General features: G+C 39.5%; 1 protein-coding gene across 3 annotated transcripts in view; it reads left to right on the top strand.

The window, feature by feature from the left end:
* The window catches only part of CDC14A (cell division cycle 14A), a 189180-nt gene that overhangs the window by 25133 nt on the left and 144969 nt on the right, over window positions 1–19078 (top strand). For 2 of the 3 annotated variants that reach the window (XM_064282489.1, XM_064282488.1), the window contains exon 4: window positions 12859–12951. The exons of the other annotated variant lie outside the window; for it this stretch is intronic. In XM_064282489.1, the coding sequence (XP_064138559.1) occupies window positions 12859–12951 (93 nt within the window). The remainder of the gene's footprint in view (window positions 1–12858; window positions 12952–19078) is intronic. 3 annotated transcript variants of the gene reach the window in all.

The following is a 19078-nucleotide window of genomic DNA, read 5'->3' as shown; positions in this document are numbered from 1 at the left end:
GATTTGTCTCAAAATGCTAAATGGTTATGAAATGATACCAAAGGGAGGTCTTTTTAGTCAATATTCATATAATATAAGTTCTGTTATGGTCAGCTTTTCTAGGAATTAATTTGTAAAGTATTGTCTGACTTGGAAAGGTACATGTAAATTCTTTTAACTAAACCAGAGCTGTGTTTTCCAGAAAATAAACTACCTTCTTGTAGCTTAGAATATGAAGTCAAGAGTTTCGTATTCACCAAGGAAGCAAATAATATCCTCTTTATAAAAAATGGACTTTTAATGGATGAATTAACGGAGGAAGAATAATTCATAAATAATTGAAGTCCATGTTTTCCTTTAGAGGACTGAAGATGTCCTTCCTTTTTTGAGTAGGTCAATTAGTAAGCAGTTGCTGTGAACTGAGTATTATAATTAATAATCTGGGACCTGGGTACTATCCAAGGTGACCAAAGAGAAAAGAATCATTACTGGGAAAATAAAATTCTTGGTCAGATTCAGAGTTCTACTTATAACAATTGCACGAGAGTAGATGGATTGAATAAAGACTATTTGTTCTAGCATATGCTGTATTGAACAATACGGGTAAGTATATGCGAAGTCTTGTTTTGATTTATTTTCATTTACAAAGCTTTCTTTCAACGTTATGAAAGTTCAATGAAGTTCAGACAGTTCCCTCGGTTTATTTCAGTGATCAGATAGTCTATTGGGGAGTCTGGAATGACATTTTTAGCTTTGGTAGAGTTTAATAATATGTCCCAGCACATAATGGGCCCTCTGTTACCTGCTTAAGGAATGAATTTTCAAAACCCATGAGGTAACTCATGGATTATCTCAATGAAGCATGCCAAGTAGAATTTTTATGTTGGGAGAAAAATATTGATTTTACCAATCCAAAGTTGCAATTGCTTCTGCCTTGTGGGATATTATTTCTTTATCTATAAAACAGGGAATACAGTGATCTCATAGGGTAGTGATTAGGATTATATTAGAAAATATATGTAAAAGCTTGTAAACTTCAAGGTCCTATACAAAACAAAGTAATGTTGACATTTGTGAATTCTCATAGGAAATACAATAAAGACAATTCTTCAAGGAAGTTTATGGGTACCCTCTTCTTAGCTTCATAGTTGTCATTTCCATTTGGGAAAGCCATCCAGTATAGTTTTAGGATCTAAGTGACCATTTGGCCTTCCCTGTTTTATAGGTGCAGAAAGAAAAGTTATGTGACTTGCCCAAAGACATACAATAAAGTCAAGCTCTTGCATGTATTATTCATGTTTCTCCTTTCTATCTTTGGTGGTAACCACAGCCTATGGTTTATAATCTTCCTTTGCTCACTCTCTGCAATGCCCAGATTGACTTCACCATGTTGTCTTGAGGCCACGTTCACCATGTTGTCACAGTGACCTTGAGGCTCCTCTGCCTTTTTTCACTCCAAACCAAACCCATTGCTGTCGAGTCGATTCCGACTCATAGCGACTCTATAGGATAGAGGAGAATTGCCCTGTAGGGTTTCCAATACCGCCACATCTTTCTCCCGTGGGGCAGCTGGTAAGTTAGAACTGCCAACCTTTCAGTTAGCAGCTGAATGCTTTAGCCACTGCACCACCAGGGCTCCTTTTCCACTCCAGAGGCTGTTATTGAGACTCCGCCAGCCTCCAGGAAATGAATTTACAGATTTTTCCCACTTCGAGTACACCTTTATACATCTCCCATATTCCTTCTCTGTCATCCTAATGCAATTTCTAGATCTCCAGTCTCCTTGTTCACCCAGACCATTGGCTCCTTGCTGATGTCTTTTGCCTGCAGCCCATGGTCACTCAGTTTGAAAAGGCCTTTGGGTGCCTTGCTTCCATGCCTTTTGCCGTATTTGCTTTGCCAGCTCCCACTCTTGAATCTTCTCAGTAGATGATTTCATGCACTAATTTACTTGGAAGACTGCAGCATCCCTGCCCCTCCCTCCTTTGCACTTTGCACTGAACTGCACCAACTGCTCCAGGCATTTGCTTGTGATTCCCGCTCTGATTGGATTGCCCTTTCCCTCCAGGTTGATAACTCCTCCTCCTTTAAGGCCTTGCTGAGGCACCACCACCTCTGAGAAGCATCTCCTGTCCTTCTGGACTGGGTGGAAGAACCTCCCTTGTCTTCTCATAATTCTTGGTGCAGATCTTAATTATCAGTTAATTAAATTACTATTTGCACCTGTCTCTCTCACTAGATTATGAATTCCCAGAGGTTGGGGGCATGTCTTATCTCTTTGTGTCTCCAGTGCCCAGCACTGAGTCACCAAGCACACACAATCTTCTGTTGACTTTATCATGATCCCCTGGACATGCAGTTCACCTTTTATCCCTTTGTCTTTAGAGGTTTCAGAAGAATAGCCTGCCCTCAGAGTGTTTATATCCTTGCTATACGCTGATTTCTTAGTCCTTTGCTATCTAGCTTTTGCCTTCCCTGCTCTACTGAAACTGTTCTCATGACATCTGAACTCTGAATCTTATGGTGTTTGCTTGGTCCTCAGACTCCTCTGCTTCTTTGAATAATTTGGCACTTTTTTTTTTTTTTTTTGGCTTTAACAAAGAGAAATTTATTTTCTCATAGTCTAGGAGGCTACTAGTCCAACTTCAGGGCATCAGCTCCAGGGGAAGGCTTTCTCTCTCTTTTGGCTCTGGAGGGAGGTCCTTTTTATCAATCTTTTCCTGATTGAGGAGCTTCTCAGTGCAGGGACCCTGGGTCCAAAGGACACGCTGTTCTCCTGGCTCTTGTTTCTTGATGGTATGAGGTTCCCCAACTCTCTGCTAGCTTCCCTTTCCTTTTATCTCTTGTAAGATAAAAGGTGATGCAGGCCATACCCCAAGGAAACTCCCTTTACATTGGATCAGGGATGTGACCTGAGTAAGGGTGTTACATCCCACCCTAATCCTCTTTAACATGATCTAATCTTGCCTCATTAACCGCAGGCGGAGATTAGGATTTACAACACATAGGAAAATTACATCAATCACAAAATAGAGGACAACCACACAGTACTGGGAATCATGGAATTTGGCACTATTTTAATGAATAACTCCTTCTTAGAATTCTTCTCTTGCTTGTTTTCCTAACTCTTTTAGGCATGTTTTACTTTCTAGGTTGGAGATTTTTATTCTCTCCAGTAAAATTGTCAAGATTTTTTCCCCCTTATTCTGTGCCTCATGTACATAGGTAATATTTTGCAGTGCAGTCATTGCAAACCCAAATTCGTTATTCTTTTTATGCCAGAAGATATTTTTTCAAGGTGATGATTTGAGGTTGTGTTTTATTGTTTTTGTGTGTGTGTGTGTGTGTCAGTATGCATTCCATTCACAATGGCCGTAGTTATTATGTTGATGAGAATGAAAAATTGTCTGTCAAACTTCTGCTTAGGTTAAAAAACCAAAATCAAAAACTACTACTACCAACAAAAAAGCCTGCTGTTTAATTTAAACTATACTTTTAAAAAATTGTTTAAGTATTAAGAGTTAGGCATTAGTAGGTTTTATTTTGCTATTTCTGGCTAATAGTTATTTTAATAGGGGAAGCAGTTAAAAGATGTACTGAATTGAGGAAAGTTTGTAAAACTGTATATTAATGTAAAATGTCATCAATGATTGATAAGCTAGAGCAGAAGTGATTAATCTGTTATTTTAAGGGATCCATAAACCCATGAAATCATATGTAAAATTTTGTGTGTGTTTACATTTTTCTTCTGGGAGGATTCATAGATTTTCCATCAGGTTCTCCAAAGTATCCTTGGCACAGAACACGCTAAGATCCCTGGACTAGACTACACCCGTCGCTGTCATAGCGACAGGTTGCCCCATAGTGTTTCCAAGGAGTGGCTGGTGGATTCAAACTGCTGACCCTTTGGTTAGCAGCTGAGCTCTTAACCACTGTGCCACCAGGGCTCAAATATATAAGGTCTTCTAAAAGAGAAGACTATACTAACAAAAGACAAAGTAGTGGTATTTTAAAAACCAGAATACCTTCCCCAACTTGAATCAGTTAAAAAAGTCTTTCAATTACTGATTTAATAATCTGAACATTTAACAAACATAGTATGATTAGACTGGCTTTTCCAAAATTAGTCAATACAGCTCTAATTGTTGATTTCACTTTTCCTCAGAGAAAAAGAAAACATTGGCTTGGGGAGAAAAATATGTAAGAGCATCCCTGAAAAAAGGGGACATTTCTAGGGCAGTGATTTTTTTTTCTTCGATATCTGCTCTTAAGAATCAACAGAACAATTTCAGTAATCTTGAGGATGGTGTTAAGAAGATTTTTAAAAAATATTTACAGAGATGTAATTTTAGATATTCAGACTATCCCACGTAGGGATGGGTATCATGAAATGAATGGTTATATAAAGTGCTAAAAGTACCTGGCCCGTGGTGGGAGCTCAATGAGCGAGCGTCTTTGTTGCTTAATGAATCAGTGCAGTAATCCTACCTGGTAACCAGGCACCTGCCACAGTATCAGGTGGTTGTACACACGAACTCTTTTGATATAATGATTAGACCACCCTCGTATTATAACTACAAAAACAAGTTGAGATTTTTTTCATGCAGCTATCATGTTTCAGGCCATGGGCCGTGGAGGAAAAGGCAAACTGCATTCTACAGATGGTTAATTTGGTTTAAAGAGGTAGTGGGGGCTTATGGAACGGGTTTAATGCGCATGGGACCATACACAGAGTTTTCAGGGTATGGACCCCTTCAGCCCATTCAGGAATCCTCCAGCAAGAAAATCTCCTTTTATAGAGAATCCCAAAATGCCTTCAACTGTATGTTCAGCATGATCAAATACTATGTAAAACTTTTCTCTGATATTTTGTCTTATACTTTAATCAAATGTGCCATTGCACTGATGAAATGCATTAGATTTTAAGCAAAATGGAAAGTATGGGGATGACTTTTTCTTTTTAAAGAAACTATTCACCCTACTTTTAAAATTATTTTAGCTGTGAATAAAAACATCAACTGTATTTTGTTTCGTACAGCCAAAGAAAATTTTCAAGAATATCCCTTTCCTGAGACAGCTGGAGGTAAACACGTAGAGGTCATGGCTGCTCACAGGAAGACCTGTCCCTTTTATTGCTTTTGCAGTGAGATGACTACTGATTGCTATGGAGATGCTGATTGCTGCGGCCATTACTGGGCTAGCCTAGTCACCTGTAAGGGAATGGTGCCTTGGTCACCGTGGTGTCCCTGTGCCTTGATCCACTTAATCTGACCACCTCCATGGCAGAGCTTGCTTGCTTATGGGAGTGCATGGGGTCTATTTGTTTTGTTTTTTTTTAAAGAGTTGATTATTCAAGCTGTACTAATGTGTTCTTAGCGCAATCAGACTGATTCACACAGTCTAATTAAACAATTAAACACAGTGTTCTAACCATGTGACATGAAGATTTTATTTTTAAGCATGGCAAACAACTTTACTGAACGGCTGCTTAAAATCTGTATCTTTAAACTGGTCATTAAAATTTTTTTTTGGAGGGCTTTGAGCTTAGTTATATCACTTTTTGTTGTTGAATGACTATGTAGTTTGTGGTGTCTTGACCTCAGGTGAACAAGTGCGTGATTTGTATATGTCACCATAACCCAAGAATATAGCCTGGGCGATTGGTCATTTGTGTAGCATGTCATCCTTTCTGTCTGTCACTGAGTTGCTGTGGCTTGTTTTTCACAAGGAGTCAATCCCGCTAGAATGCGACCTTTCACATAGCCTTTCTCTCCCAGATGGAAAATGTCTATGTGGGATTAATACCCTCATCTCTATTTATTATTCTATTGTAGCAGTCAGTGTGCTTTGGTTTACAAGTACCACTAAGTATTTATATGATACATTACACACTTAAAGTGCTCGGTTGATAACCAAAAGGTCAGCTGTTCGAACCCACCAGCCAACTCCACAGGAGAAAGATGTTTATCAGTCTGCTCCGGAAAAGATTTAATGCCTTGGGAACCCTATGGGGGCAGTTCTACTCTGTCCTCCAGGGTCGCTATGAGTCGGAATCGACTCGACAGCCGTGGGTTTGGTTTGGTTTTATTACTCACTTGTCTTGATTTGCATTGGAGTGGTAAAACTTTGTCTCTGAGGTAGGCAATGCAAATCTGGAAATTTCTGTGATTGTGATAGTTGATAGATATTCAGTAAATAAATTCCATATCTTACCTTGTTAAAAATGAACCTATCATTTACCTGTAATTAAGGTAATTCCATTGGTCATTGCTGTCCTGTGAGTGCATCCCTGTGTGGTTATTCTCTTCATTTTGTAATAATAAGCTTTGGCCAATATTTTGTCTTTGTTTATCATTATATATTCATTAGACTGTGAGCACTTGTGAGGCTTGATACTGGGGTTCCCCACCCTTTATCTCTGAATTGCTTAGCACGGTCTTGACACACAATGCCTGCTCGACACACGCTGATAGAATGAATTGAACTGACTTCAGCCACAATGTCCCAACACCCAGATTTAGCAAACTGGTTGCCTATGGCTCGCATTCAGCCCAAAGACATGTTTTGTTGGGCATCGACGCTGTTTAAAAAAATTCAGATTTGTAGTCAACATCTTCACTTCATGGAAATGTTCGCACAATTCTGGATTTCTGGCTTCCCTTAAGTATTGTAATCTGACAATTCTGGGCCCAGATTTCTGCATGGAGCAGCTGAGTGGTGCCATCTGCTTTGCACAGGGCATGCTTCTCTAGTTTGCCAACTGGCCCACTCCAAATTCCTGGAACTCCTGACAACTCTGAATTTGCAATTTCTGGAATAACCCCATTTAAGGCAGCTTAGTTACTGAATCATTAAAGTTACGTGTTCCTAAGGTGTTATCACCTGGAATGCATGAATTTACAAAAATTATAATACAGGTTTTCTGAGGAATCTGGAGAAATGTATTTTTTGTAACATGCTTTTAAAAGGCATGTGGTATGATTTGGAGTTCTTTGATAAGAGAATTTGAAGGTCTGTTGGGACTGGTTGACCAGGTAGACAGTGTCTTAGGATCTGCATAGAACATTTCCAGGGGTGGAACCAGGCACATTTTTATGCAGAGCTTCTCCAAAGTTTAGGAATGTCTTAAAGCAATGACTTCAAGGTGTGGTTCCTGGACTGGCAGCATCAGCCTCACAAGGGAATCTTAACAGGTAAATTCTTGGTCCCTGTTCCACAGAATCAGAAATTCTGGGGGTAGGGCTCAGTAATCTGTGTTTTAATAAGCCCTCCAGGTGATTCAGAACCACTGTCTTGATAAGATGAAATAGAATATAGTAATACTATATGATATGGTTTACATTTTTTTTCCTGAAAAATTGTAGTAACATTGACCAAGTCACCCTGAGAATTATTTAAATTCTGAGCCATGAACCTTGTTACGGCCTCATAATTGAGATTTACACATATTATCAAGCTTAGTGAGATAGCTCTGGATTCCTCTTGGCCTGTCACACTTGCCATGTAAATGCTCATAGCAGGCCCTCTTTGGCTCCTGGCTTCTGTCCTTCTCGTAAACACAGTACACTCACTGTATTTCAGCCATCTCCAGGACCACTGGTCTAGGAGTCCTTCTGCGTCCAGTCAAACTGGACCCCTCTGTCACTGTGTTCATACTGCTTTGGGAAATGATGGAATGTAGCAAGTGACCAATAAATACTGGCTGCTCCTGCTGGTGCTGTTTTTGCTGTTATTATAGAGACATGGCTGTGTCCATTTAAGAGAGTTCAGAAGGCTCTGTACTCCAGTCTCAGGATGAAAATCTAAAGTATGGGTTGGATTGTGGCCACAGGTTGTGATTTGTAATGGGTTATGTGCAGCAAGCCTTGCTGTACAACAGGCAAATAGTCCCCAGGTCTCACTCTTCCTTCTGTGACAGTTTCCCCTTTAAGACTATATTTATTTGATTTTGCTAATTTCGAACTTAACATTGCTTTTGTATGCAGCGTTTCTGTAATCTCTGAGTTGCTAATGTGAAGCAAAAAACCAAACCAAACCCAGTGCCAAGTCGATTCCGACTCATAGCGACCCTATAGGACAGGGTAGAAGTGCCCCATAGAGTTGCCAAGGAGCGCCTGGCAGATCCAAACTGCCAACCCTTGGGTTAGCAGCTGTAGCACTTAACCACTATGCCACCAGGGTTTCCAAAGAAAAAGAATCTATAGAAGAATAGGTAGCTCACTGAAAGTCAGAGGCGCTGTTCTGACTTTTTAACTGTTCTCCTTGAAGGACCTGGCCAGCATTACCTGACCCCTGAGGAGACAGGCCAGGGTAAGGAAGAGGCAGCCGTTCAGTGATGAGGCATGCTGTTCTTCTGGCATTAGAGCAGAATTTGATGAAGTATGTCTTGGGCTCATTCATAAAGCAGAGTCTCATTGTCTGCAAATGCTGCCTTTCTTTCCCTGCATGGTAAAGTTCTCCTGTGAAAGATCTCAAGGATAGTCTTCTAAATGTTCCCCTAAAGATCTTTTAGTCATCAGTGCCTCCACTGGTTAGTGTTTTTTTTTTTTGGTACGGTGCTATGATGTGTAATATGTAGGTTTTTTTCTTTTTTAAAGGGAGGGAAGTATTTAATATTTGAAAGGAAATTTAAAAACATCTGCCAACCAATTGACAGAATGTTTTGTTTTCCCTGAAAGTTTTCATTCCAATACCAGAATATCTCCTGTGTTGAACAGTACTGTCAGCTTGCCGGCATAAAACTGTCAGGCAGAAGAGTGACCGGTAAGATTGTGAATGGGAGGCCTGATTTTAGCAAGGAGGGAAGTTAGGACAAGGCCTATGATACATAAGATTTTTCTCCCTTATAATTCATTTTGAATTCGTTTTGATTCCTTGTGTGAGAACTCAACTCTCTGCGATCTGATATTGGAGCTACTAGCTAAGCTTCACTAAGCAGAAGATCATTTCTTAGCTCTAGTGCTTTTGAGACTAATTAAGAAAACATTTGAACTGCAAAAACATTGAAGCAAGATAAATTCTACAAGTTGTAATATCTGTCTTACAAATCAGTTAGGAAGCTCTCATCGAGAAAATAAGTAAAATCAATGATGTTTGCTCTCTGTAGGCAGCTTCCCTTAAGAATATATTAAAAGGTAAATTTTCTAGGTAGATTTTGTAAACAATATTCTTTATCTGATACAATAATTTCTGAAAACCTGTGATATTAAATTCCTTTAAAATCCTTAAAATGTTAATTTGTGTCATATTTACTTAAAAGGTATACAATGAGAAGAAAGTCTCCTCAGAATTCTGTGCTCAGGATGATCTCCACTTTCCATATGCTTTAGAACAAGAGAGAGAGAGAAAAAACAAAACAAAACACAAGCAAATACAAAAAGTTCCAAAAAACAAAAACTGAGCATTAGTGATGATAGCACAACAATTTGAGTTTCTCATGTTCAGAGGGTGGATTTGTAAAATAAATACAATTCTACATTAAATGATAGCTGTTTTTTATGGAACATAAATTCTTCGTAGAAAAGAGCGTTAAAACAGATAAACAAACTTGAGTTTAGATTGCTGATATTTTCTTTTCCACAGCTGTTTTGGGGAACCAGGAAATGTAAATAGTGAGGGGACTGACTGGGAGCCAGGAGAGCTGTGGAGTCATTACTGTTCAGTGCAACATTAATGTTAATGGGACATGGCCTGTGTGAGGCAATCTTTAGGAATTTGGGATTCAGAGATCATAAAAGTAGCTTAGGTCTTAAAAGCCTTTTGGTAAGTCAGACAACTTATTGATGGAGAACAATAAGTGATAAAGTCAAACACACTGGCAAGCATACAAATAAGAATATAAAATAGTAAAAGGAAATGTCTAGGGAGGCAGTAGGTGCAAATTGAGAAAGCAAAGAGACAGATGTCAGCACCACTGATAGTGACTCCTTAAGTTTTTAGATAACTTCAACGCGAACACTTGACTGAGCTAAACTGAATGAAAAATGTTATGCTCTCCTCCCCCTCCCCTTTATTTCTTCCTGTTGTTCGTTGCCATTGAGTCAATTCTGACTTGGAGTATTTTAGTCAGCAAATAAGGACGTTGGTAATAAGAGACCGTCTTTGAGGTAAAGAGTAGTTTTTAAAAGTTTAGTTAAAAAGGATAATACTATACCATTTTCAGAAGATGTGATTCTTAAATTATCAAAGAAATACATGCCTGACTTAGAGTGGTGAGGGTTTCCAGGCTCTTTGCTGGGATACACATAGCTACATTTTTCTGTGCTTACGTGTTAAAGCCAAAACGTTGGAGTTTCACTGTAGCGTAGGTCTACAGAGTTAGAAGAATTTTTTTTCCTTGCAGAAAATTGCAGGGCAAGGAAAGGTATATGGTTGAGTTCTGTTTACAATTTTAAAGGAGTTCTAGAAGCAGAGATTCTCTGTGGATTATGGTAGGTGCATAAGATCTAAAAAGCATTTTTTATAGTCAATGTGAATTCATGTATATGTACTAATATGCCTGTATTTTTTTGTCAAAATATTACAGATATTTTGAAATATGAGTAAATTGGGTGAGCTTTATTGAGTTGCATCCGTGTTCTCATTTTTCAATAATTCATTTTTGTTTTGATTAATAGTTTGATTTCACTTTAACAGATCTTTTTATTTTCATATTTCTTTTCATGTTCCTTAGCATGCGTACAAGATACCATGTTGCTTAGTTTCGATTTAGTTAAATAATTAAGCATGCAGCATATTGCCTGGCATACAGCAGGTGCTTAATAATGTTTGAATCCATGAATTTAATATGGCTACTATATTGTATTAAAATGTTTGCTAATAGTATCCTTTCGATGGTTCATTTCTTCCCATTAGCCATTTGTTTTCAGATATTAAAAGGGATTAGCATAGAACATTCTAATATTGGGGCTTTAGCTAATATAGTTCAAGCTGAAACTGAAGAAGATCAGAGCAAGTCCACGAGAGCCAAAATATGACCTTGAGTATATCCCACCTGAATTTAGAGACCATCTCAAGAATAGATTTGACGCATTGAACACTAGTGACCGAAGATCAGACGAGTTGTGGAATGACGTCAAGGACATTATCCATGAAGAAAGCAAGAGGTCACTGAAAAGACGGGAAAGAAAGAAAGGACCAAGGTGGATGTCAGAGGAGACTCTGAAACTTGCTCTTGAGTGTTGAGCAGCTAAAGCAAAGGGAAGAATTGATGAAGTAAAAGAACTGAACAGAAGATTTCAAAGGGCCTCTCGAGAAGACAAAATAAAGTATTATAATGACATGTGCAAAGAGCTGGAGATGGAAAACCAAAAGGGAAGAACACACTCGGTGTTTCTCAAGCTGAGAGAACTGAAGAAAAAATTCAAGCCTCGAGTTGCAATAGTGAAGGATTCCATGGGGGAAAATATTAAACGATGCAGGAAGCATCAAAAGAAGATGGAAGGAATACACAGTCGTTATACCAAAAAGAATTAGTCGATATTCAACCATTTCAAGAGGTGGTATATGATCAGGAACCGATGGTACTGAAGGAAGAAGTCCAAGCTGCTCTGAAGGCATTGGCAAAAAACAAGGCTCCAGGAATTGGTGGAATATCAATTGAGATGTTTCAACAAACAGATGCAGCGCTGGAGGTGCTTACTCGTCTATGCCAAGAAATATGGAAGACAGCTTCCTGGCCAACTGATTGGAAGAGATCTATATTTATGCCTATTCCCAAGAAAGGTGATCCAACCGAATGTCAAAATTATAGAACAATATCATTAATATCACATGCAAGGAAAATTCTGCTGAAGATCATTCAAAAACGGCTGCAGCAGGATATCGACAGGGAATTGCCAGAAATTCAGGCCAGTTTCAGAAGAGGACGTGGGACCAGCGATATCATTGCTGATGTCAGATGGATCCTGGCTGAAAGCAGAGAATACCAGAAGGATGTTTACCTGTGTTTTATTGATTATGCAAAGGCATTCGACTGTGTGGATCATAGCAGCCTATGGATAATACTGCGAAGAATGGGAATTCCAGAACACTTAATTGTGCTCATGAGGAACCTTTAGATAGATCAAGAGGCAGTTGTTCAGACAGAACAAGGGGATACTGATTGGTTTAAAGTCAGGAAAGGTGTGCATCAGGATTGTATTCTTTCACCATACCTATTTAATCTGTATGCTGAACAAATAATACCAGAAGCTGGACTATATGAAGAAGAATGGGGCATCAAGATTGGAGGAAGACTCATTAACAACCTGCGTTATGCAGATGACACAACCTTGCTTGCTGAAAGTGAAGAGGACTTGAAGCACTTACTGATGAAGATCAAAGACCACAGCCTTCAGTATGGATTACACCTCAACATAAAGTAAACAAAAATCATCACAACTGGACCAGTGAGCAACAACAACAGCTAATATAGGCATTTAAAGATTTTTAGAAAGGAAAATAGACTGCCTGACACATTTAAATGGAAATTGTATAATATGAAAAGCGTAGATAACTTTTCTGGAAGTGGAAGTGGTAGAGAGTAAAAAAGGGCGAATAGACTTTACATATGAGATCAAGTCAGTTGAAAAGAACAAATCTTCAAAAATGGTTTCTGCTAGTAGAGATAGCAGTAATTTAATCATTTCCCATTGCATCAGTCTCTTTTCTTGGAGAGAAATGTATTTGTTTATATTGTCAGTTCTTACATCATGATTGGGCTGCAGGAAGCCTGAGCTAGTAACCCCCCGTCCCTGAATGCTCTTGCCTAAATGCCTTTGAAAGTTAAGCTTCACTGATGTGCCATATCTTTGAAAGTTAAGAGATGAAGTTTATCTTCTGTACCTGTCAACATTTGTCTCTTTGGCTATACTAATTCTTCCTCTCCCCTCTATCTAGTCATACAGTTTATCAAGAAAGAAAATAGTACACTACACCTGTTTCGATCAACGGAAAAGAGCAAATGCAGCGTTTTTGATAGGTGCTTATGCTGTAAGTACTTTTTTCATGATTCTTTTCTGTAATCAGGCCAATGGAATGCTAGCACGGATGAATAAAATTCAGGCCACTTTTTCAGTAGGGTGGGGGAGATTACTAGTGGTTTGAGAATTGATCTGGAATGGAAAGTGCAGACCGCGTTGAGTGTTTACTCTCCAGATTTTATTTTCTATTAGTTAGTGAGAGAATCTTGAAACCACATTGTGTAGCTTGATTCCACAGTTGAATAGGTGTTTCAATAAAAAGAATACCTGACAAAGAATATTTCAAGGAAAAAAAAGTATATATTATATATTTATGATACTGTGGAAGATAAAGACTGTTGAGATAATTCTTTTTCGGGAGGAGAGGAAATTCTAGATTGCATGGGGGAGGATTAATTTTTCCTTTTCTAATCAATCCAGTCATCCATCTGTCTGTCCATCCTTTTTTCTTCCTTCCTTCCACTTATCGATTCATGCATCCTTCCTTCCTTCCACTCACCCACCTATCCTTCCTTCCTTCCTTCTATTCTTCCTTCCACTTATTTATCCTTCCTTCCTCTCTCCCTTTCTTCTCTCTCTTCCTCTTTCTTTCCTTCCTTCCTTCCTTTGCCTTTTAAAGCATCTACTATTTACCAGGCATTGTACTATACGTTAGGAACACACAGACAATTTGATATGAGGGATAGATTAAAAAAAAAAATTAAATTCCTATTTGTTATGGTAGGGATATGTACCTAGTAAGTAGTGGCATAAAGTGATAGAAATATGCTCTACTTGGAGTGGGTCAGGGAGGCAAGTTTTCATTAGCCTTGAACGATATTTGGATATTCATCTGTTGGGGAGTAGAATATGGAAAAATAAAATAGGAATTTGTGATAGGTTCACTAGTTTTATGATAGGTAGTCACCTTGCCAAAAGCCATTTGGCTTTCGTTCTCTGTTTCTTCGAGAGCCATACCAATACCTGAGGCTAATGAATGGGGGCTGACCAGACCAAGAGAGACCATCTGAGGGCCTGATGCTGACTAAGCCTCATGAGGCATGATGTAATCTGTCGTGGCCAAGTGGTGAGGCTGATAAGAGTCCTGAGGATAGAGGCTCACTGGGGGCCCAATGCTGACTCAGCCTCATGTGGCGTGATGTAATTTATCATGGCCATGTAACGAGGCTGGAAAAAAGCCCTGAGGCTCAGATGGAACTTCTTGGTTGGTGACCACGCACCGGACAGGGTAATACATCCCTGTTTTGGATATGGAAGCTTTGCGCTATGACTCCTCCCAGATCTCATCCTATGCATCTCTTCGTTTGTATCCTTTTTGGTTATAATAGATCTGTAGTCAGTATGGCACGCTCTCTGAGTATTCTGTGAGTTGCTCCAGTTTATCAGTGAACCCACAGGGCCAATGAGAGCCAACAGGTGCTGGTGTCTGTCTGTTTAGCAGTCTGAAAGAAGGTGTCCTTCTAACGTGTGAGCCGTGACCTAGCTCTGGGTGGCTGGGGCAGAAAGATGGTATCTGTCTAATTTATGAGCTCTGACACAGCTCTGAGTGGCTGGGGCTGAGAAAGAGAGTGCTGCATGAGCAAATGGTAATGAGGATGGAGAAGTGGGAAGCTGAGGACTGGATCCCTTTCCATACTTTGGGAATCAGATTAATGCCAGTCCTTACCATACAGTTGGCAATAAAGGTGGAATTTGTGAAAACTGTGCCCCTTGCTTAGGGCAGTAGGTAAGATATGAGGGAGGAGAGTAAAACATGGACTGAAGTATCATGGTGTTTTGAATTGCCAAAGGAGTCCTGCCTTAGTCTGATAGCAGTGAAGGAGAACATGAAAGATTTTTGGCAGGGAAGTTAAATGCGATTATTTATTATGTTTGAGGTTATGATGACAGGGGAGGTTAACTTCTAGCATTTTATTGAAATTCGCATACAAGTGTTTGCAGCAGGCAAACTGAATATAACTCTTGTGTATATTACAGCTTCCCTAATAACTAGATGAGACTTTCAAAAATAATTTCAATTACACATTTTTTTCTCTGCAAACACTAAAATGTAAATGTGAGTTCCACAGACTGTGCTAGGGAGTTTTGGAGTGGATAAGTTTGGAATTTTCTCTACATATTGAGATTGGGCAGAAACTTGGAAGGAAAAAACCATAGGGCAAAAATATACTTATAATAGCTTTTAGGGATGTGTGTGGTATCTTATTTAAGAATATGCCAGTTTGAAAGCAGGGAGAAGAGCGGTGTCATTTCCCTCATTGTTGGTGGAGGTGGGTCCTGTGTTTCTCTGAAGCCTGGAAGTACACTGCTGTGTGACCTTTAAAGGGCCTCATTGTGAGCACCAGCTATGAGACATCAATCTCTGCCACATCAAACCAAAAGCTCCAGGGGAAAAAAATCCAGCTATATTTTTGGAAAGACTGTCAGCTGGTGTAGGTGTAGACTGAGAGCAGTGGCAAGCTGTGGGCCCAGGACCTTGCTTCCAGGACTGAGGTGCCCAGCCTGTCCACCTTTTCTCTCCCTGATGTGGCTATAGTAAAGCCTTGTGCCACCCCATGTGGCACCTTTTCTTCCTCTCTTCACAGACAGCATTGTATAGTAGAAAGAATCATGGCTAAAACCAACAAAAACCAAACCCATTGACGTTGAGTCAATTCCTACACATAGCAACCCTATAGGACAGAGTAGAACTGCCCCATAGGTTTTCCACGGTTGGAAATCTTTACAGGAGCAGACTGCTATATCTTTCTCCTGTGGAGCAGCTGGTGGGTTCAAACCACCAACCTTTCGGTTAGCAGCCGAGTGCTTTAGCCACTGTGCCACCAGGGCTGTCTAGAAAGAATAGTGACTAATAGTCAAAAACACATGAGATTTTAGTGCTGAAGTGGCTCTGTGATGATGGGTAAGCCACTTTCTCTCTCTTAGCTTTTATTTAGTTTCTATATCTATAAAATGAGAGAGTTGGGTGCGCTGACCTGTACGTTTCCTTCCAGTTCTTAGCATACTAGGATTATTTGTTGTGCCAGCCAGGCTTTTGCGTTTGTTTTAAGAGCATACGTGAGAACTGGCTGTTGGCATGAGGGCTCCATGAAGTGCTGGTGAACTGAATAGAGTGGGCATGCTTCTTTTTTACTTTACTTTGGTAATTACTACTCAGATAATCTGAGAAGCTGGACTATATGAAGAAGAATGGGGCATCAGGATTGGAGGAAGATTCATTAACAACCTGTGTTATGCAGATGACACAACCTTGCTTGCTCAAAGTGAAGAGGACTTGAAGCACTTGCTGATGAAGATCAAAGACCACAGCCTTCAGAATGGATTACACCTCAACATAAAAAAACCCCCAAATCCTCACAACTGGACCAATAAGCCACATCATGATAAACAGAGAAAAGATTGAAGTTGTCAAGGATTTCATTTTACTTGGATCCACAATCAACACCCATGGAAGCAGCAGCCAAGGAATCAAAAGACACGTGGCATTGGGCAAATCTGCTGCAAAGGACCTCTTGAAAGTGTTGAAAAGCAAAGATGTCACCCTGAAGACTAAGATGTGCCTGACCCAAGCCATGGTATTTTCAATCGCATCATATGCATGTGAAAGCTGGACAATGGATAAGGAAGACTGAAGAATTAATGCCTTTGAATTGTGGTGTTGGCGAAGAATATTGACTATACCACGGACTGCCAAAAGAATGAACAAATCTGTCTTGGAAGAAGTACAGCCAAAATGCTCCTTAGAAGCAAGGATGGCGAGACTGTGTCTTACATACTTTGGACATGTTGTCAGGAGGGATCAGTCCCTAGAGAAGGATATCATGCTTGGCAGAGTACAGGGTCAGCGGAAAAGAGGAAGACCCTCAACGAGATAGACTGACACAGTGACTGTAACAATAGGCTCAAGCATAACCACAGTGGAAGGCACAGCGCAGGACAGGGCAGTGTTTCATTCTGTGGTACATAGGGTCACTAAGTGAAAGAAGCCAGACACAAGGACCATGTATTGTATGATTCCATTTCTATGAATTATCCAGAATAGGCAAGTCCGTAGAGACAGAAGGAAGAGTAGTGATTGACAGGGGTTGGGAGAAAGGGTTAGTGGGAGTGACTAGCAATGGGTACAAGGTTTCCTTTTGGGATGATGAATATCACTTGGAACTAGATAGAGCCGGTGGTTGTAAAACATAGTGAATGTACTAAATGCCACTGAGTCGTACATTTAAAAATGGTTAGATTTATGTTGTGTGCATTTTACCTTAATTAAAAAATAAAAAAAAGAAGCCTTCTACTGCACTTTTTTCTCTCCCCTTCTCTCTCATCTTTCCTTTTTAATGTTCCTTCTACCCTTTTTCTTAGTGTCATCCTTAATTTCAGGATGCTATCTCTAGAATTTGAAGAGAGTTTAATGATAGTAGATGTTAATTAAGCTTGTGGTAACACACTCTCTGATAAAATACGTCTTCTAATATTGAAGTATTCATCAATTTACAGTCTTGGCGTGGCTGAAGAAGTGCTGAGTACAGCATGGGCCTGTCGTACACGCCAGTTACAGTCCGGAGAGGCAGTGTAAAGTGATTATTCTTGTTTCGATCATTTCCCCATCGATTTTCTTTTCTAATTGTGGAAATGCATTCCGCAGACAGCTTTCTGACAAAAACCCCGAATAAAAATGAAAACTACGAACTGTAATTTTTCCTGAAAGAGAATTTTGAGCCTTACTTCCTGTTGTCTGTATGCATTTAATTGGTGGTACAGTCTTTTAAGAAGGTCGTGAATACTGTGTGCTATACATACATCTCAATTAAATTTTGCATATATTAAGTGTTGCTGTTTGGGTAAGTCTCAATCTTCTGGGGGAATCTTCCTGGATACAGAGGACCTTGGTCTTTGGAGTAGCTCTGTAGGTTTGTGGGGCGAGCTATGTAGGTATGCTTTTTTCCAGGACAAGTCCTGAACAGTGGAGATGTTCCTATTTAAATGTGTAATTAATTCTCTTGCATGAAACATTGACTAATATTAAAAGTTTTTGTACTGAGGCAAGCCTTTTTCTCTGGGCCCTAGTTTCCTCATTTCTAAAATTTGGGTAATATCTGCGTTTCCCGGCTACCTCATAGGATTATTATAAAGGTCAAATATCTAACTGCCTGTTCGATAGCTCCACATCAGTATCTAAATGATATCTCAAATTTATTGTAGCAAAACAGAACTTTTTGTTCTTTCTCTCCCCAAACCTGTTTATTCTCCCAGTTGTCCCCTTGTTAGTAAATAGAACCACCATCCAGCAACTTGTTAAACCTAGAAATGGCAGTCATTTGATTCTTCTTGTTCCCTCATCCCACGTTCTGTTTATCAGCAAGTTTGGTCAGCTCTGCCTCTAAGACATACCTCTGAATATACCTTTGCATCTCTGTTGCTGTCACGCTAGCCCAAGCCACTGTCATTGTCTACCTGGATTATGACCACAGCTTCATACATTATCTCCTTTTTACATTCATACTTCCCTTTGATCCAGTTGCCAATGAGCTGTCAAAGTAATCTTTAAGAATATAAATTAGATCATCTCATTACTCTGTTTCAAACCTGTCTAATGACTGTACAATATTCTTCATGTAAAATATCAACCTCCATATCCTATGTCATTGAGGCCGTCTCTGGCCTGACCCCGTTAATCTCTGTCATTTCCTTGCTCATGATACTTCCATCCCTCCGGCCTTCTAACTATGAAATAACTGTTCCCACAAAATAACCTTGACACTTTTGTTCCCTTTATGTGGAGTATTCTGACCATACACCTTTGCATGTGATTCCTTTTTAATGTCATCTTCTCAGAAAGACTTTCTTTGAATGAAATTATACCTTGTTATACCCACCCCCAGTCACCTTCTAGCCTTTTGCTGTTTAATTTTTTTATAGTGCACTCCTACACATGATTACCTTGTTCACTTACGTGTTTACTCGTTTATTTTCTCTCTTCCCCAGACTAGAATACAAGCTCCACGAGGGTCGGGACCTTGTCTTATTCATTACTATGTCTAAAGGGTGACAAAATATTTAACCAGGAGTTAAAACTAAAAAAGCAGTTGCCATTGAGTCAATTTTGACTTTTGGCACCCCATGTATGTCAGAGCAGAATA

Source organism: Loxodonta africana, chromosome 3 (assembly GCF_030014295.1).
Source record: "Loxodonta africana isolate mLoxAfr1 chromosome 3, mLoxAfr1.hap2, whole genome shotgun sequence".
Taxonomy (NCBI): Eukaryota; Metazoa; Chordata; class Mammalia; order Proboscidea; family Elephantidae; genus Loxodonta; species Loxodonta africana.
This window is presented reverse-complemented; position numbering and strand designations above follow the sequence as displayed.